This window comes from Rhinolophus ferrumequinum, chromosome 6 (assembly GCF_004115265.2).
Source record: "Rhinolophus ferrumequinum isolate MPI-CBG mRhiFer1 chromosome 6, mRhiFer1_v1.p, whole genome shotgun sequence".
Classification (NCBI taxonomy): domain Eukaryota; kingdom Metazoa; phylum Chordata; class Mammalia; order Chiroptera; family Rhinolophidae; genus Rhinolophus; species Rhinolophus ferrumequinum.
In genome coordinates, this window is record NC_046289.1 from 63,089,029 (window position 1) to 63,108,162 (window position 19,134).

General features: G+C 48.7%; 2 protein-coding genes across 4 annotated transcripts in view; one reads left to right on the forward strand and one right to left on the reverse strand.

The window, feature by feature from the left end:
* ZNF106 (zinc finger protein 106) overlaps nt 1–2,461 on the forward strand; it is a 59,524-nt gene extending 57,063 nt beyond the window's left edge. For all 3 annotated transcript variants that reach the window (XM_033109701.1, XM_033109700.1, XM_033109703.1), the window contains one exon: nt 86–2,461. In XM_033109701.1, coding sequence (XP_032965592.1) covers nt 86–142 — 57 coding nt within the window. In that variant the 3' untranslated portion in view covers nt 143–2,461. The remainder of the gene's footprint in view (nt 1–85) is intronic.
* A 784-nt stretch (nt 2,462–3,245) lies between these two features.
* CAPN3 (calpain 3) overlaps nt 3,246–19,134 on the reverse strand; it is a 46,566-nt gene continuing 30,677 nt past the window's right edge. Inside the window, exons 9-24 of the mRNA XM_033109707.1 lie at nt 17,962–18,039; nt 17,007–17,167; nt 15,397–15,566; nt 15,045–15,056; nt 14,165–14,373; nt 13,410–13,446; nt 11,614–11,631; nt 8,582–8,695; nt 7,573–7,650; nt 7,117–7,174; nt 6,961–7,025; nt 6,401–6,469; nt 6,234–6,312; nt 5,907–6,023; nt 5,577–5,635; nt 3,246–5,214 (exon numbers count right to left, since the gene is read on the reverse strand). Coding sequence (XP_032965598.1) covers nt 5,188–5,214; nt 5,577–5,635; nt 5,907–6,023; nt 6,234–6,312; nt 6,401–6,469; nt 6,961–7,025; nt 7,117–7,174; nt 7,573–7,650; nt 8,582–8,695; nt 11,614–11,631; nt 13,410–13,446; nt 14,165–14,373; nt 15,045–15,056; nt 15,397–15,566; nt 17,007–17,167; nt 17,962–18,039 — 1,351 coding nt within the window. The 3' untranslated portion in view covers nt 3,246–5,187. The remainder of the gene's footprint in view (nt 5,215–5,576; nt 5,636–5,906; nt 6,024–6,233; nt 6,313–6,400; nt 6,470–6,960; nt 7,026–7,116; nt 7,175–7,572; nt 7,651–8,581; nt 8,696–11,613; nt 11,632–13,409; nt 13,447–14,164; nt 14,374–15,044; nt 15,057–15,396; nt 15,567–17,006; nt 17,168–17,961; nt 18,040–19,134) is intronic.

Here is a 19,134-nt window from a genome sequence, read left to right on the forward strand (position 1 = left end):
AATGTACCCATGAAGCTCCCCTTGGCTTTGACTTTGTCTTGTCCTACCAGCTTTCTCTCACGGGCCCTTTTCCCTTTTTTCCTAGGATGCTGCAGGACACATTGAACGACATGCTGAGGATGACAGCAAAATTGATTCATGAAGTTTTTTTGCCTCCCATGTTGGGAAGTCATTAGTTCAACTAATTTCACATTGGCCCCTCACACAGGCCACTCTCTTCCCTTCCCCAGTGAAGCAGGGAAGAAGAAAGGGAATACTAACCAGGCTTACCACTAGCATAAGTCTGGGCAGCTCTATGGGATGATAGGTTAACACTTTAAGTTCTTGCTAGAGGTTTGTCAGATTGAAACAGGTTTTAAGGAACCATACTCCTCTGGGACAACATGGCATATAGTCATTTATGCTACTGGTGTTCGCCACATGTTTATTAAAGATACAGATCTTAATTGGTTCCCCAGTTTGACCCTAATCGTACGTATTTTTGTTAATTTCAGTTTGTGATTTTTAGCTTATGTTCGTATGATGGTTTAAACCTGTAGTCAGGCCTTTAAGTACCAGTTTGTTCAAATGCTAGATTTTTAGGATCAGTTTTAATTTCTTCAGTTGTAATAACTGGGTATTGAAATTGGAGCAAATTGTTTTCCTGTCTTCATAATTATGTGCAGTGTGTTTCAATAGTCTCTTGCTTCGTAGATGGACAGAGCTGGCTTTAAATGCTAAAGAGAGATACAGTAGATTTTTTACAGCTAGAGCGACTGCTCTGCTGACTATATTTTATGAACTCAGATAGCAAGTCACATAATGACAAGTCCTTACAGACGGTACTACCTAGTGAACCTCTGCAAGTTTGCTAGCGTACTTGGTTCAAGGCTGCATGCAGACCTAACATCTGCCTGGAAATTTGCTGTTAGACCTGGGCTCTCACTGCTGCAGGTATTATCAGGCTGTTTGAACTGGAGGTGTAGCCTTTATCTCCTTTTCCAAGTTTCTGAGTCTCCAAGGCTGCTGTGGCTTTGAAACCTTTTAGTTTGCTCCATTGCCAACTCTCATTCTCTAGCTGTGCTTAGATGGCAGCCATCAGATACTTCCTCTGGTCTCACAGGATGCTTTCCACTCCCCTGCTGCACCCACGATGGGAGAGTTAGGATAAAGCATCTGAATTCAGATTTTAGGGCCTCAAGCAGGTTTCTTAAAGACTGATTTCTGAAACCATTGTCTTACCTTCACTTCCCACTGGCTGGGAAAGAAGAGTGGAATCTGGTGAAGGTAAAGACTCTACCTGTCCATTGAGAGTCGCCACATTAACAAAACCTTAGTGAGAAGTTTTGTTTTTGGATTTTCTCTGGACTCTCAAGAGACGCTACAGGAGTTTTGCTTTCTATTCTTTTGTTTCTGGATTCTCAAAACTCTGAAAGATTGTTCAGAGAGAGAGAGAGACAGGAAGGGAGAAGAGCCCAGTGCCACGGAACCAGGCTTTGAGCTGTGGCTCCTACTATTTTCTAGGATTGCAGAGCATCCGGGTTTCTCTCCACCCCTGTTAGTACACACAGACATCTGCTCACATGTCTTCTTCACTCCAGCTCTAGGGCAGGGGGACCTTATGGGGGTGGGGCTGGGGTTCATGGAAAAGTTTTAAGATGGTATGCGAACCCCCTGTAATTGTATGGAAGACATAGTATGTGTTGTTCTTTTCCAGAAGAGGCTCCAGGTGGTTCTTACTGGATCAAAAAAACATGAGAACTAATCTAGGAGCTACTACTAGATATTGATTGACTCCCCCACAAGCTATTTACTTCCGTCTTTGTGAATGGGAAAACGCTTTTGTTGACCACCACTATTGAGATTTGTGTGATACCGGGGAGAGGATCCTATTGCATAAAGAGTATTTGTGCTGTTTCTCTATGAGATTAAAAAGCCTTTCCCACCTCTCACCCCCATTTCCTATACTAGTCCGGAAGAGCTAGACTGTTCTGTGGGTTTGGGAATGGTGATTTCCCAGGAAAGTCTATTTGGATTTACTGCCAAACCTGGCATTTTTCTCTGGGCTGTAGGGAAGCCACATTTCCAAGTTGGCGGGGCAGTGTGCTAAGAAAGTCTCGCATGCTTTGTTGCATAGGTGCCCTTCTGTCCTGCCTGAGGACATGTCTGAAAAGACGAGAGTGGTGGAGCCTTAGTAGGGTAGGAAGTGGGTACGTGAGGTGTTGGGCAATCGTGGGGAACCTTTGAAAGTATGAACAGACTGGTAAAATCAGGAAGAACTGATCTGAGTTTAATTTTGGTAGAATTGTGCAGTCTGTCTGCCTTTGTGTGCGCGGGTATGAATGTTCCTCGTACGTGTGTATGCACGTGGGCACCTATACTTACAATACTTTTCCTCATGTCACCAAAATTTTCTTTGAAGCAGTGGCAGTCATGTCTTTGTTTTAAGGATGTGTACAATTCATTTAACTCCAGGTTAGCGTGTTACCCTAAATGCACTATTCTAGCCCCCCATTTAGCAATAAAGGCACCGTGAGCGTCTCGGCTGCTTATGTGTAGTTGTGTCTAAGTGTCTTGACAGTTATGCAGAACTTTGGCTGTTTGTAAGTCTTCTACAGTGTCTTGACTGATTCTGGCCCTCTGTCTCCCCTTAGAGAAGAGCTGTGGCTCAGGGATTTGCACTGACTGGTATTTAGTACTGCATGAAGAAAGGAAACTGTTACATGACCTGACAAAACCCGACTCATTTCTTATAAGGAGTTGGAGGCCATCTTTTAGGATGTTGTTTTTAGCGACGTGTGCCTACTTCTAACGGCCAGAAGCCAAGGAAACCACAGTATAAATCCTTTTGTGTGCATATGCCAGTGTTTTAGTGGCAGTTTGTTCTGATAAAATATCAGTCACTTCAAGTTTTTAATCAGGTTCAAAATGTATTTTGGCATACTCCTCTACTCGGTGATAAACAGTTAAACACAACATGCAAACAAAACTCGAAGGATATCTTGAGTTGATGTACCTTGAATTTGAGAGAACATCATTGCTCCTATACTCCTGCTTTTGTGGGGAGATTTTTTTTCTGCCTCAGAAGAATAGCAGTTGAGTGTTTAGCTCCTGACCTACCTGTAAGTTATCGGCAATATCACTGCTGTCTAAGTGGTTATTTGCCCAACAAAGATTTTTTTGTTTTTGTTTTTGGGGTTTTTTCTTGGGGGGTAGATTATACAGTGGACAACTTTAGTGACTAGGTATGTGGATGATTTGGTGGGAGTAGGTGTACATCATTTAGTGGAATGGTATGGTGTGCTTTATGGAAGAGAATTCACTGGAGGGAAGATCAAAGTATATTGTGAAGTGAGATTTGAACAGCACGTTCCCTCTGGTTTGCTCAAATAACTGCAATTTATATACGCCGACTTACAGACTTTGTTCCTGTTACCTAACGGAGAGCTCCTGGACCTGTTTTGAAGGCCATGCCTGCCACATTGATGAAATAGTGATTTTGTCCCTGCCCCAAATCATCATGGTCCTCAGGATGGCAGAGAAGATGTCTAATGGATAGGAATAGAAGCTGTGGTAGAGGTGATTTGGGCTATAGTGAGTTCCATACGCAGGTGGATGTGAAATCCTGATGTAAACCAAACCTACTACTTATCAGAAAGTAACCTCTCACATCACCTCCACCTCCCAAGTATGTGGCACTGCTGGGTCACATGGCGACTAAAGTTTCCCAGATCTGCTCAAATTTAAGGTAGTAGCCCAAATGTATTGGAGGAGGGTGGGGTCAAGGAGGAAAGGCTGTTCAAGATCTTTCTCCTGCTTAAGATAAATAAATACATGCCCTAGAGCTGCTCCAGCAACCCTGATCTGATACCTGAATTTTTTTTTCTATATTGAACATGGATTAGAAGAATGAAATCGAATGATATTTGACTGCAGAAAAAATGTTTATAAGCAAATAGCTTAGCCTTCTTACATTTTGGTATAAAAGCTGTGAACTTCATAACTTTGTAAAGCAAGAAGATATAAAGCAAATACAAGAGGAAAATAAAGTAACTTTTACTAATTGTTTCCTTTCATTACCTTATCTGCATATTCATAGGCAACCCCTTCTTTTTCATGCTGGCAGAGAGAGTAAGAAGGGAAATTGGGTGGAAATCACAAGATGGTTGTAGATAAGCCACAGACCATGGGCCAGATAAGTTTGGCAAACAGCCACATTTAAGGATTTGTTCAAGGTCATACACAGGTCAATTAGAGGAGAAGTTAAGATTAAAAACTACATTTCTGCTCCATTACACTCAGGTAACTGCCCCTCTAGGTATAGAGGACTCATTTATTCTTGATGTTCTAAATACGTACCAACAGCCATTCCTCTTCCTTTTCTCATATATCTTGGAAAGTGTCTGAGTGATTTCTATGCTCAAGGAGTAGCAATGGGCATGATTAAAGTGGGTTTCAGGTTTTATGTGTGAATGTGTGTGTTTTCCTTTGTTGTATTTTGAAACTAGGGCTCTCTCTACATGGTAAGTGAGTGTAAGATTGGAAGCTTCTCAGCCCTGCTGTGGCTGTCTGCTAAATGTGAGAAAACAAAACATGATAGAACCAGCTCTACATATGCCTTTATTTAAATCAACTTTTTTCAGAAAGCAGCCAAACATCTGAGTCAGACAGCGCAAAGTATCCAGCCCTCTTTCACTGAGCTAGTTTACTCCAGAGCAGGCCCATCCTGAAACAGCCGGACAGAAGCAAGTGCTAGTTTGATTACTGTCCCATGGATGGGAGAACATAAAGGTCTAGAGGGCTCTAGCACAGGGAGTACCGAGTGCCATTGGCAAATGCTCAGTGAACAGCCTAGGGCAAGCTAAGGAGAGCATTTGCTTCAGACCTGAGGCTGCTTAGATTCCGAGGGAAGCTCTCATTTGGGCTACAACTAGCTGAGGCAGACAGACACGTGCCTCCATATGGCAAAGGGACAAACTTGTTCTCCCTCATTCCTTAACTAAGGGGTCAGTCTGGGCATGGCAGATGGACAGATGCCCTGAGGCCGAGTGGGGAGTGAAGTCGAGGAGGAACAGGACCGATGAGGTGCATGGAGGTCTGTTGGGGGTGCAGCAGCTACCATGTCCTTTTCAGGTGAGTGGTTCTAACTGTCGGGTGAAATTGAAATCCTGAGTGATCCTTCCTGGCCTTGGCTGAGACCAGCTGGGTTCAGGCATACATGGTGAGCTGCAGCCACTGAAAGAGGAAGTCCCACGATCAGAACGCAAACAAGAAAAGAGGGCTCAGCCCGAGGGATCTTACAGGGCAGGGGAAAGGCACAGCCTCAGCATGTCAGACACTGGGAAGGCTTTCTGAGAAGCAGCATCCTTCCCCCAGATCTCTCCTGGGAAGGAACTAAGGGCCCTGTGGAGTCTTCCCTCCTATCCATTCCCCACGGGCCAAATTCCCTGCTGAGCTTCCCTTTATGTTCCTTTCCTACTGCATCCCTCCGCCACCACTTGGAAGAGAGGAGCCCGCGGTGGGTCCAGTCTGCCTCACTGAGTCCTCCATCTTGAATTTTAAGGTACGGGGGGAGCATACGGCTTCTCAGGCTTTACCTCTAGAACGTTGAGTTTGATGATACCGTCTCCATCCTTGTCAAACGCATGAAAAGCTCCTGTGCGGAAGAAAGAATGCACAGGCCAGAGGCTGGTTACAGGCTCCGTCCCCCTCCACTACGGAAACTTCTCCTAAGAGGACCACACTCCGCCAGGCAGAGGAGCCCGGTAGCCCTCCCTGTGCCGTCCCATTGTGAGCCTAAAGGTGGCCTTTGCCTTTGTTCCTCCTGGATGGAGTGGAGTGGGAGATCAGGCTGATTCCTACTGCCACAGCGACGGCGGCAGGAGGGGCAGGGAGGGCAGGAGCGCGAGAGGGAGCCGCCCACTTACTGAACATGCCCTCCATCCTGACAAAGCAGCAGATGAAGCTGTCGAAGTCAATGTTCATGTATTTGTCTGCGTAGCGCATGGTAATGATGTCGTAGAGTTGGCTGTTGAGGTGGAAGCCTGTGGAGGGAGCCCGTGAGAGGAGGAAATAGTCGCAGTCCTAGGGCCCGCGTTCTATTTTCCCTGCCTCCGGGCCAGTCTGTAGCTTGAGAAAGGAAAACGAGAAACCCTTTCCTTTCTCTAGTAGGGCCCAGCCGCTGAGTCCTCCCCTCCCGTTCCTGCTGCCACCAGCTCGAGTCCACATCCCGACCACCCTTTCTTCCCCAGCACCTGCATCATTGACTGCATTTCGCATCTCATAGCTGTTGATGGTGCCGGATTGGTCTGTGTCATAACGTTTGAAAATTTTCTGGCAATAGAACATTTGAGGACAGTGGTCACATGCTAAACCCCTGGAATCATCCCCCTCCTTCACTTCCGTGCTTCATTCTCCCCACCTGCCAGGCTTTAATCTTCTTCCAGAGGTGATGGAACTCTTGCAGGTTCAGTCTCCCAGAGCCATCTGTCTGGAGGAAGGAGGTCAAGGCTATAGGGCACACATAGCAAAAGCCCCCTGGATTGGGAGGGGGGTTTAAGTGGGCTCTGCAGGGAAGGTGGCCCCAGAGGAGGGCTCTGTCCGGGGTATCCTACCCACTGCCCCGTCCTGGTATTGAACCCTCCCCTCCACGCCTCCTCAATCAAAGTGTCTATGACCCAGGGAGCCTGTCTCCTGAGAACCACATTTGCTTGGGCAGGAGCCCGGGCAGAGTCCCAGCCTGAGTTGAGCGCAGGAGTGCAGGGCCTCGTTACACCCCAATGGCCTTCCCAACTTGTGCCTCCAACAGCCCCTTTCAGAACAGCAGCCAGGATGTTATGACTCAGGACCTCCTTAAGTCTTTCCTTGGGCATGAATTTGGACCCTGCCGCCTGACTGGGGCACCCCTCATTGTTGCCCTGGCCCCCATGGGCTGCACAGGGGCTGATGACAGAGGGTCGTGAAGGGTGGCAGGAAGGATACATCCATGAGAGCAATCATGCTGCGGCAGGACTCCAGCGTGAACCCTTGTGTCTTCAGGTCCTTATCTGGGAGGGATGGAGAAGAGTGAGGAGCTACGTTCAGGTAACTAGACACCCCCCCACCCGCCCATCTCACGTAACAGTTTGAGCTACTCACGTTTATTCACAACGGTGTTAAGGATATTCTTGAGCTCATCTGCGCAGATCTCCATGTCCTGAGGAGGAGGGGAGCAGACTCATGGGTCAAGAGTATAGCTGCTGATGGAGCAGAGGCTTTGCAAAGCAAATCCCAGCTGTCCGTGTTTGTAAAGCCCTGTCAGTGCTATTCTGTCGTGGGGAAGCTGGGCCTTTGCTGAGGAAGACCGGCATTGTACCTGCAGCCGTCCAGACTGCAATGGGCAACCCCAAGGAAAAAGGCCTCTGATCGCCCCCAGGGGTATGTTGGTCTAAAACTCAAGGGCTTCACTTGTAGGTTTCTGTGCTACGCACATATATGTCCCGTTTCCACCCAAAGCCAAAATGACATCTACTGAGCAATAATGAAATAACTGGTCATTGGAGTGGTGAGTCCAGGAGAGGAGCATCTGTGGGAGTCGGGGTTGGAGGTACTCACGTCACCCGCTATCTGCCTAAAAATGTTCCGGAATTGCTGCTGTTCCTCACTTTCCTCGTCAGCTTTGCCAGGCCGTGGCTGTGGAAGCACAAAGGAAAATTGGTTCACAGGGATCACGGAGATTGACGGACCCTTGAGGAAAGTTCCTTGTGGGCTGAAGGAGCCACGGTACCTGAAACAGCCCTAGGTGGCAGCAGGAGCTGGGGACAGAACACATGCTCGTCTTTCTTGGTCAAACCTGGTAAGCTGGAGTGAGTACCATCTAGGCCCCAGCGACCCTTCACTCCACACCTTCCCAGCCCAGGCACCCCAGCCAGAGGAGATATGTTAGCCATGCAGACATGTAGACAGCCCCTTGGTTCCACCATTCCCACCAGCTGGAGTCCTCTCTGCTGTTTTGAGCCTGACCATCTCAACCAAATGAGCCTCCTCTGCCTCTATCATCTAGGTCTCAGAGGACCCCTCTCCCTCCCCACCCCTGGGTGTGGGCACTCCAGGATAGAGGAAGTGGTCCTGGATTTGTCTGCAGACGTTCATCCCTTAGCCACACCTCCACTAAATGTTATGTGACCACCTCTCCCCACTCCAGTCTTACACCCTCCCCTGAGCTCTGGAGGACTCCATGTCTGATGTCAACCCTCTTTTCTGCTACTGTTCTTTATCCTCCATTGTCCAGAGCTCGAGGATACCAGAAACAGTGATTCTGTTTCAGGCTTTGCCCCTCCCTTCCCTCGTTGTCCTGGCTGGATAGGATCCATCAGGGAGGCTCTGCCTGTCCCCACGCCCACTGGCTTGGTGTGACTGCCAACCCCCAAGACCTTCACTCCAGCAGCATGCCAAATTATGGGAGGACTCCGTGAGAGAAAAGGTCAGTGAGACAAATCCAAACCTCTAGATGTTAAAGGGACACTCCACCTCTGTGGCCCCTCGAACTCTGAGCACCCCAAGAGCATAAGAAGAGGACCCTGGTGTGTGCTGGCCACCCCATTCATGCTACATGCTCAGAAACCTGTGGGGATTTCTCTTGCTTATCAGGGCCTGTTTTGTCTTTGCCCTCCTCTGCTTCCTGGTCCACGCTCAGTTCCTTGTTGCTGTTTGCTCTGTCCGAAACGAAGATGATGGGCTGGAGAGAGGTGGGAAGTGGGAAGGGGGCAGGAAGGAAGCAAGGATTACAGGCTGAGCTGGAACGTGGAAGCAACCTGCCTCCTGGAGCAGCTGGCCCAGTGAAGAGGAAAAGAGCAGAATTAGCTCTCGAACCTCAGTTCAAGCTCCATTTCTGCTATGGACAAGCTGACTTGGGGCAAAGATGCTAAGTCTCTCTGGACCTCAGTTAGTTATGAGAGTTAAATGAGGGGTTTAGCACATGTGAAAATGTTAAGAATGCTATAAGCAACATGATCTAGTGTGGTGATTTTCAATTATTTTGTAAACTTTTTTTTTTCCAAATGGAAAATGGTTCAAATTTAATTTCCCCAGAAGCCCAGTGTATATAGTCATTAGAAACAGCTTCTCTGCTTGATGAAGACAGCAAAGCTCTTTTCCCTTGGCACCCCCATATCAACATGACAGCTGCTGAGGCATCTCCAAGGAACCTCTAGGACTCCACAGAGGACAAATTGAAAAAAGGACTCGATTAGTGGCATGGTCAACGGGTGAGAGGTCAGAACACTGGGCTGGGGTCCCAGCCCTGCTGTCACATACGAAGCCTCTCCGGCTTCAGTTTACTCATCCATTAATGTGGCTGATACATCTGGCTTTGCAACTTCTCATAGAGCTCTTGTGGAGGTCACATGAGATACTGAAATGTGAAAGTGGACTGCAAAAACATTTAAAATGGTACGCAAATATAAGGGATATTTTCAAGACATGCTCATGCAAGCGGAGAGGATACGTAGAGGGTGGAGAATGCCTGGCATGCTGTGCCAGTCCCGGTTGGGGCTATCCATCCCCAGGGAAAGCCAAGGAAGGCTAGACTGTAGGGGCTGGTGGCTGCATGCGGAGAGCAATGAGGCGACCACAATCTCTCAAAGCAGAAAAGGAACCTGACCAGTCTCTGAGTCCCCACCTGCCTCTCCAAGCTGTTCGTGGAATATACCTATAAAAACAGCTCCGCCAGCTTGGGGTCCCTGCAGGCTCCAAAGTCTCTGGCTTGCTCTGCCTTCCAAGCAAAGGGTCCTGCTAAAGCTACTGAAGATTGTGGGGATCCCAGAGTGAATGGGGGGTCACAATCCGAGGGGGATGAGTGCCCATGGACACGGCATGGCTGTGGGCACCCCTGCGAGGCTCACATCCCCAGGCCCAAGTGTGGGTCTGGACAACACAGGCCATGGAGTGTAAGGGGCCTCCACCAGAGAGGTGTGAGCAAGAAACACGGGTGTTGGAGCAAATAGATAGGGTTTCCAGTCAGTTTCCCCACTCATTAGTGTATGTTTTTGGGCAAGTCACTTCACTTCTCTGAGTCTTTATCCTTACCTGTGAAAGGGGAGTAATAATAGCACCTACCCTGTAGATACTGTCCTGACTGAAAACAATGCATATTTTACCTCCAGCATGGAGCCTAATGTGTGACAGGCGCTTGATGAATGTCAGCTCTGGTCGGCGCCAGCACCAATACTTGGAGGACCCCCACGATGGATCCTTCCATCGTTAGACGCTGTCATAAACACTAACACCAAACATTGTCTGATGGCCTGCGGCTACTGTGCCATGGGCTCCAGGATGTCCAAAGGTCGGTCCTTTCTGGATGGTACTCTGGTGCTCAAACTAAAATTCTGTCGGGTAACGATCACTGCAGACATTACTGCCCTGGAGACCAGGGGAAGTTAGGGTGTAAGTGGAGCAAGGACGGGGTGGGGGGGTTTGAGTTGCTAAACAACTGTGATCTTACGTTCCAAAAGTCCATGAAGGAAACAAGGTCAATGGTCACAGATGAAAACTTTGAGTCCCCTGAGATGCTCTTAGCACGCATGGCTACTTTTAGCAGTGGTGTCCTTACAGCACAGTGGTTATAATCAAGACATCCAGAAGGGGCTATTTGAGGCCCTGGTGAATTACAGTGACTCCCAAGACCCCAGGAGGGCAAGCTGCCCAGGTAGCTCTCATTCGTTCTTCTCCCTTACACCCACCAGTCAGGTTGAGCAGCTCCTCTGGGGTTGAGATGATGGAGGTTCTCTTCGCATTTCCCCTTTGCCAAATCAACACAGGCAGCATATAGAGTCCATCAGAACCCGGCTTAGAGGGGCTTGGGCTCAGAGTGAGGTCACTGTCTAGGCGGAGATTTGCCACAGGCTTCGCCTGGAGCAAGAGCCCTGGCAGTGACTTAGCTCCTCTGCACATCCTCTCCCATCCCTTCCCAGGAGGAGTGGGGAGCAGGCAGGGAAAGAGATGAGGGAGGAGATGTCCTGTCTACAAAGTGGGCAGCTGGCATCCCAACACCCTCACTCTCCATGGAAACCCTCATGCAGCTATCTCCCTGTACCCTGAGGAACAGCACTTGTTGCCATTCTCCCAAAGAATCCAGGCTTGCTTTGCATAGACAAACCCACTTCTAAGAAAGATAGGGTGCCCTTTTTGTTTTTTGCAGGACCCCCACGTCAAGCCCATTTTCATTGGTTGGCCATCCTTTCCCTCCCTCATGTGAGAAGCAGGCATGTAGCATAGTGGTTCAGAGTGCAGACTCTGGATCCAGACCACCTGGCTTCAAGTGCTGGCTCTGCCACTTACTGGCTGTGTGGCCTTGGGCAAGTTAGTCAATCTGTACCTTTTCTTCCTCTGAAAATGGGGATAATGATAGTCCCGATTTCATAGCTTTGTTGTGAGAATTGAGTTTATCCATGGAAAACACCTAGAAGAGTGCCTGGCACACAACCTTCGCTCAGCAAGTGTTAGCTCTCGTTATTCCACACCCACAGCTGCACCAGGAGCTCAGAGAGGGAAGGGGGAGGTGGGGGGCGGGGGAGAGGCCAGTCTGGTGCGCATGCACTCGCACATATATGCACAAACACACTCCATCTGTCTACCCACTCCCCCTGTTACACCCACCTTGGGTTTTTTCTTTTTCTGCACAAGGAAAGAAAACAGTAAATGAAGATTAATGAAAAGCAAGTTTTCAGAAAACCCATTAGCTTTTGGCTTCCCTGTGACGTGGTTGTCAGTGTGGGCAGGGTGCCGGTGGTCCAGAAATCCAGGTCACATGAAGCCAAAAAAGCCTGCAGGGTGTGGGGAGAAGAGAATTCTCCAGGCCCTGAAACCAGCAGTGGCTATAGTTTTGTTTCTGAAGTTCACTCTGTGATTGGACACAGCTAAGAAAAGGAAGCTTCTAGCTAATGTTTTGCATTTTTTTTGAAATTGGTTACAAATGCACCAAAACAAGTAGCTAACCGAAACTGACCTAAAAATGAATTTTGTTGGATTTATAGTTTGAGGGGTTTGTTTGTTCGTTTGTTTAGCAAATATTTAACCTAGGGGGACTTAATGTGGAAATGCAGGGTTTGCACTTCTTTTGTAAAATTTCGAGGTCTGGCAGCCTGCACGGACCTGCAGCCCCCATGGCAACAATCTGGGAGGAGCTGCTCTCTGCACCATCTGCGTTGCCAGTCATCACCACCCCACTCATCCCTCCAGCATAGAAACCAAGTGTCCGTGGAGAACTGCAGGCAAATATGCCAGTATAGGGACACCAAAACCCCACACCTGCCTGCACTGCTCAGTTAGCTGACATGGCCGCTCCCATAAGCTTCTGGGTTTGCAACTCCTGATAAACACTCTACAGTGATTACTGATGTCCAGAAGATAAGAATAGCACCAAGTGCACTTAATACCAAAACCAACACCTGTGATCATTCAGAAGGCACTTGGAGATCTGGCACTGGCACAGGGTCTGAATTAGAACCATGAGTGTCACTACCCAGAAGACAGTTCGGTGGGGTATTTGCTGTCTTCTGATTGGCCCAGGACACACCCACAAAGCACAAGGGACCGTTCACTAACCAAGGCTCAAAGCTGCAAGGCAGTCAACAGGACTCCTCAACTAAAGGAGACCCCAGCACACACCAACTCTGTGTTCTAACTCTGGGCTTCACATCCCTGGAGACAGGCCTCAGCATGGGGATAGAGCCCGAGTCTGGGTTCCAAGATTCTGGGTGTGAGTTCTGTGAACTCTGTGAACTCAAGGGCGCCATTTAACCACGCTGAGTCTCCACTTCTGTGCTTGCAAACCAGGGATAATAACCTTATTACACCGCAGAAACCTTGCAAGGATCAAGTGAGATAGTACATGTGAGAAATACCTTGTAAGGTATAAAACATGAATAACAGCCCCCATTTGAGGGCCTGTGCTGGGCCAGACACTTCACATATACCATCTCATTGATTCAAACCTCAAAAAGCCTTGCAAGGCATGTGTCATTATCCTCATTTGACAGGGGAGGAAACTGAATCAGAAGGGTTATATAACTTGTCCAGGTCACCCTGCTGGTATGTGTAGGACCTAGGTTTTGACGCTAATTGCAGAGCTGGCGTACTTTCTTTTCTCTATGTGAGATCGCGTCTCATAATCCGAGTTGTTCATTGCTGCTCTTATCATCCCTTTGGCCTTGATCCGCCCTCTAACTGTTCAAACTGCTTGTCCCTTCTAGGACTCTCTTCTGCACTTCCCAGCCCCGGACTGATTACCTGGCCCTGGGACCCTACGGCACATTACTTCTGGTCATGCCCAAGAGAAGTTGCAGTAACATGGACCCCCCCAGACTCCCGTCTCCCTTGGGCAATACCCACTCTGCCCTCCACCACCCACCTGGCCCCTGGACCTTCTCAGATGTAAGAGCTAAACAACTCACCACTGGCCGATCCACGGAGATTGTATTTTCAGCTTCCCTGGAAGGAACACAGACATGAGGGGGTCTTATGGTTACCAGGAGCAAGTAGGAAGCACAGAGAGGATTTGCTCAGGTCACATCACTTCTCAGAGCTAAGTTGGGGCTAACCTCAAGAGAACCTCAGGAACTAATATGCCCCACATGTACCATCCCCAGCAGCCAAGTACAGACACATGGTTCTCATTGGCTTTGCCCCGAGTTCCCCAAAGGCATGACCTAGCCACCTACCCATAGACCTTGTGCTTCTTTCAGGGACAGAGATCAGAGTGGCAGGGCCTATGAACTCATCTGTGGTGGCCAAGACGGCAGGATGTGGCCTTGTTGGCTTTTTTGGCCACCCTACCTAAAAGTTCAGTCACCCCCAATACCTCCTATTCCTTGCCCATACTTAATTTTTTCTCCTTATCACTTATCAAACTCTAACATTATATATATATATACACACACACTGCTGTCTCATGCTAGAATGTTGAGCTCCATGAGGGCAGGGGTTTTTTCTGTTTAAGTCACTGCTCTATCCTCAATCAATATCTGTGGGATGACTGACTGAATGCATGAATAGAGGAGCTGTGGCCAGTGGCTCAGGAGCGGAGGAAGAGGTGCAGCCTGGTCAACATACCCCAGGACTCCTGAGTCGAGCTGCCTCACGCCTCCAGTTTCTGGAGGCAGACACATGGGCTTGTAGGGATAGGTAGCAAAATCAGGCTGGGACTCACTCAGAGAGGTTCCTCTTTTCAGAGAAGACGCGGAGGATGAATTCTCCCTCCTGGTGGGGCTCGTAGGTGGAGGGCACGATGACATACTCGCTGGGAGGCAGGCGGAAGCGCTCAGACACCTCCCTCATGTTGATGTAGGTTTTGCTCCTGGCCTTAGAGGCGTTGTACAGGAAGAAGTCCTTCTGCAGGTGCTGCTTGTTCCCGTGCATCTGAAGGAGAGAAGAGCCCAAGGGACGGCCTGTCCTGCTCACAGTCCCCCTCCAGGGTTCCATTCCTAACTGCCTGGTCACCCAGTTCACAGTAATGACCTAATACTTATGCTTCCCAAGGCCTCAAATAGCTCAACATCCTTGGAGTTCCCTACCCCATTTCCTCGTCCTTTTCTGTTGTGTTTCAGAAGTGAAGGTCAAGTTCATCATTCCCCTAGTCAGCATCACTTATCAGAATTGCCAGCTGGTCAACTCTGAATGACCTCCAAGCTGGGGAGGGACCCCAAGGAGGTAAGAGGGGCCTTAGCTGGGGTCTGAGGGAGGCAATTCCTCCATCCCAAGGAGGACAGCACCCCTCAGGATGTGTCTATGTGACTATTTGTGGGAGTGTGTAATTTTGTGAGTGGGAATGTGAGTGGTGCGGGCGTAAGTGTGAATGAGTGAATAAGAATGTGTGAAAGTATGTGTGTGACAGTCTCTGGTGGGAAGAGAGGAAGGGCACATCGTGAGGGTGGAGGTCAGAAGGTCACACACCTGCTCTGCAGGCAAAGCCCTCTCCTAGCATAGTCCCGCCCACAAACCCCACCAGGAAGCTTCTCGTTGTGCCACAGACCAACCAAGGACCCCCAGGTAATGCTGCACACAACTGCTGGCTGCTGCCACTTCTATACCTCTTCGGGAACCTTGAGGAAAAACAAAAAGAAGATGCTCAGATTCTGTGGATCTCAGATCTGAATGGGGACAAAAAGCTTGTAAGAAGGGAATGCCAGCAATTGTAGACTGAATGCCCAAGTCTGACTCCCCATGTACCTACCTGGCCACCCCGGCCCCATTCTACCAACCCCACCCTGGGGTTTTCCCGCTCGTTACAAATATCTGAGAAGTTCTGATACAAGTAGACCTGATACCAGGAGTCCTAGGGGGTCACTGAGTATTGGGGAAGCCAGAGGAGTCCTCTGGAAGCCCCGGAAGCCTCCTCCCTGAGAAGGCTTCCTGCGCTGCAGCTGCTCAGGGACTGCACACCTCGTAGATGGCGAAGCCGATGGTGAAGAGGTTGGCTCCAAGCTTCCGGTCCTTTCGCCGGTTCTTCTGCATCAGGGCCACCAGGAAGCTGCAGATCACCTTCGAGTCTTCGGGGTCATCGTCCTCCTCCAGGAGCTTCAGACGGTACTGTGGGTTGGTCCAGAAAGTATCTGTGCCCCCCCCCCCCAAAGGAAATGTGCATTCAGATCTGCCTCTCAAAGAAAGGGCAGGAAGGGAAATGAGACAGAGGGAACCTGTTAATCTGCATCTAGGTGCTCAATAAATATGGAAGGAATGATTCAGGCATTTGTCTAATTATTTGGGGGGGGGGTGCAGGGCAGGCAGCCTGCACCTTTATACAGATGGAGCTGCATTGATTGGCTGAGTGCCTCTTCCTTCCTCTCTGAACGTTCATTCTCAGTCTTTGCTGATGGCTTTGCTTTCCTCACTTGTCCCTTAAATGTTGTTGGTTCCTGGACTTTGGTCCTAGGCCTCTTCTCTCACCCCGCCATTCTGCCCCACTAAGCTGTCTTATCCATCTCCAATTTTTAACTGCCCTCTACATGTTGAAGACGCCTGAGCCATAGATCCCAGCCTCAATCTTGCTTTTTTTTTTTAATTTTTTTTAATTTATTGGGGTGACAATTGTTAGTAAAATTACATAGATTTCAGGTGTGCAATTCTGTATCACATCATCCATAAATCACACTGTGTGTTCACCACCCTGAGTCAGCTCCCCTTCCATCACCATACATTTGATCCCCCTCACCCTCATCCCCCACCTCCCAACCCCCTTACCCTCTGGTAACCACCAAATTACGTTTCCCAGATTAATTTTCAAACCCGTGGCCATCCTGTGGTTACCGACTGCCCTCCAATCCCCTCTCAATCTTGCTTTTGACTCCCTCTCTCCTTCCCTTCCTATCTCTCTTCTGTCTTTCTTCTCTTCCTCCCTTTCTTCTCTTCTTTCTATCCTTTCTTCCTTCTTTCCAAAAATACATATCGAGTTCCTACCGTATAACCAAGTACCATTCTAATCTGTGCATCCAATTCTCTATTACCCCTCTTCACCTGGATATTCCACAGGTGCCTCAAATATTCCATGTCCCAAGCTAAACTCTCCTCCCTATGAGCCCACAATGAACTCCACCAAAACAACACGCTGATGTTTTTCTCCTGTGTATCTTATATTGTGATGTTGACACCATCCACTCAGGCCTCCAAACTGGGACTCTTGAAGTCATTCTTCCTTCCCCACACCACCCTATATTATTTCCCCTAAACCCTCTTCCCTGCACCTGCTGCTCTTGATTTGGCCTAGGCTTTCATCTTCCCTGGCTTGAACTCTTGCAGTAGCTGCTAACTTGGTCCTCCAATCCCATTCTCAGCATTATGAATACATTATTGTTCTGACACAATGTCCTATTTAAAAGTTACCAGGTCCCTATTGCAAACTCCTCAGCACGGCGGTTTCCCCCTCAGTCAAATAGGGAGGGTTTAATAAGATAATGTATGTCTGGGACTTGGTAGAAACTCGACAAATGCTAGTGAGTATTATTCTACCTGGAACTTCTTCTCCTTGGACCCCTCCCATCCCGAGCTCCTCTCACCTGGGAAGTTGCGGCAGCCTCCGGCAGAGCAGCCCCTCACCCAGCGGCCCTCGTTCACGGACACCGTCCAGGTCTGAAGCTTGTCGGAGTCCAGGGCATCGGCTGTGAGGTTGCAGATCTCCAGCTTTGTGAAATGGTAGATGAAATCATCATATGACATCCTGAGAGGTTGGAAGAAGAGAGAGACCCATATGGGAGGCTGGAAAAGGTAAGACTCTAGGGCTAACACAGTACAATACAAGAGTCCAGAGGAACTTGGTCACGGTCCCACAGAGGATCCTGTCCTCCCTTTTTAGGGTAGACACTGTCAGTTCTGATGTATTCACCCCAAACTGTCATCTCTTTCAATGTGTCCTTTATGGGAGAGCTCGGCAGCAATTCAGTTCTTTGCTCGGTAGCAATTCAAAAAAGGTTACCATGTGACTCTCCACTGGGGCCCAGGCACCATGCTAGTTATAAGAGAGAAACAGTTGGGGAAGGACAGACAATTAAGTAAGCAATCTTAAGGGTGATGAGTATCACAAACAAATAAATCCCAGTGCTGGGAAGACAAGGGGTCCTGAAGAAAGTTCCCTTTAAGCGGAGACTTGAAGGGAGAGTAGAGATGATCTGAGTGAAGGTGAAGGTGGCATTGGGTGAGCAGAGTAAGTAGTGCTTCCTAGGCTCCGAAAACAGCTGTGTGAAGGCTGGAGAGCAAGTGGCCGGAGCAGCGTGCAAGATGGAGGGGCACAGGTGAGGCAGGAGCCACCTCGTGCTGGCCTGGTCCCTGGCTCAGTCACCACCAGGACCTGATAGGCTCCGTGTAGAACCTCATCCTTTCTGGGCCTCCAGCTGGAGGAGGAGTATAGGTGCTAGATCTCCCAAAGGCTGGAATCTGTCCAGGAACTGAAGTTTGAGATTTCAGCTCCCTGCCCCACCCCTTACCCTTTGGGGTCCTCCTGGGTCCTGGACTCACCAGAACTCTCCATGCTCAGTGACCAGGTCCTGCAGACGGGCCTTCTCGTCTTTGTCTACAAAGCTCCAGTCCTTCCAACTGGAGAGAAAATGGAGGAATTATGGAAGGAGGAGGAAAGGAAGGCCTGAAGTGGGTTGGGACAGGAGGTATCAAAGAAATGCAAGGAGGTTCAAAGAGTAGCCCATCTCTAAATTGCAGTTAACGTGACATCAAAATGCAAATCTGATCTGATCCCCTCACTGGGAAACCCAATAATTGCTTCCTACCAGCCTCACGAATAAGACCAAACTCCTTAAATGAGTTTATAAGGGCTTGACCTTTCTCTGGCTGAATCTTTGACCCCTCCTCATACTTTAAAGGTTAGGAGTTGGGCTCTGGAAATAAACTGGTGTTCCAGTTTAATAATACCAATACAACTATGGGACCACGGACCAGTCACTTCACCTCTCTCAGCTTCTGTTTTCTCAACTGCAGAAGGGGAATGATTATATATCACCTGCTCACAGAGCTATGATGAGCAATCCGTGAAATAATGCATATGCAAAACTTGTAGAACAGTGCCCATCATCTAATAAGTAACTGAGTTACTAAGACAAAGACCAGGCACATACACATCTCTTTTCTCCTGCCACCCCAGGAAACAGCCCAGCTTATGTTTTTAAAGACTGAACGGTTTTATACACACTCTCTCTCCTGAAGAGGCAGGAAGTGAAGCACATTTGTGTTCCAGGCATGCTGAGGAGAATGAAACTAAACTGGGTTGTCCCTGGAAAGGTAAGGGATTAAGGACATTTACCTCAATTACTATTAGTGTTTGTCCATCCCATTGGACCTAAAGGTCAACAGGGGCAGGGCCTGTGTCTCTGTGTTCATTTCTGAGTCCCCAGACTGTACCATGGGACCTGGCATACACTCAGCACCGTGGAAGTAAGGATTTGTTATGTGGATGAGTGAAGGCAACAGTAAGAAGAAAAAGACCAGCATCTATCGCAGTCTTTTAAGGGAGGCTACCTTCTCACAGAATATCCCCACTGCTTAGACCTGAGCCTGCTAGTCCGTAGGTGCTCAGTAGATACTTGCTAAGTGAAGGAATGGCTGAATGAACCAGTAATTACTGTGCCCTGGGATGAAAGGTATAAGCACAGGGGCCGAAGGGCACACACAGCCTGGGGG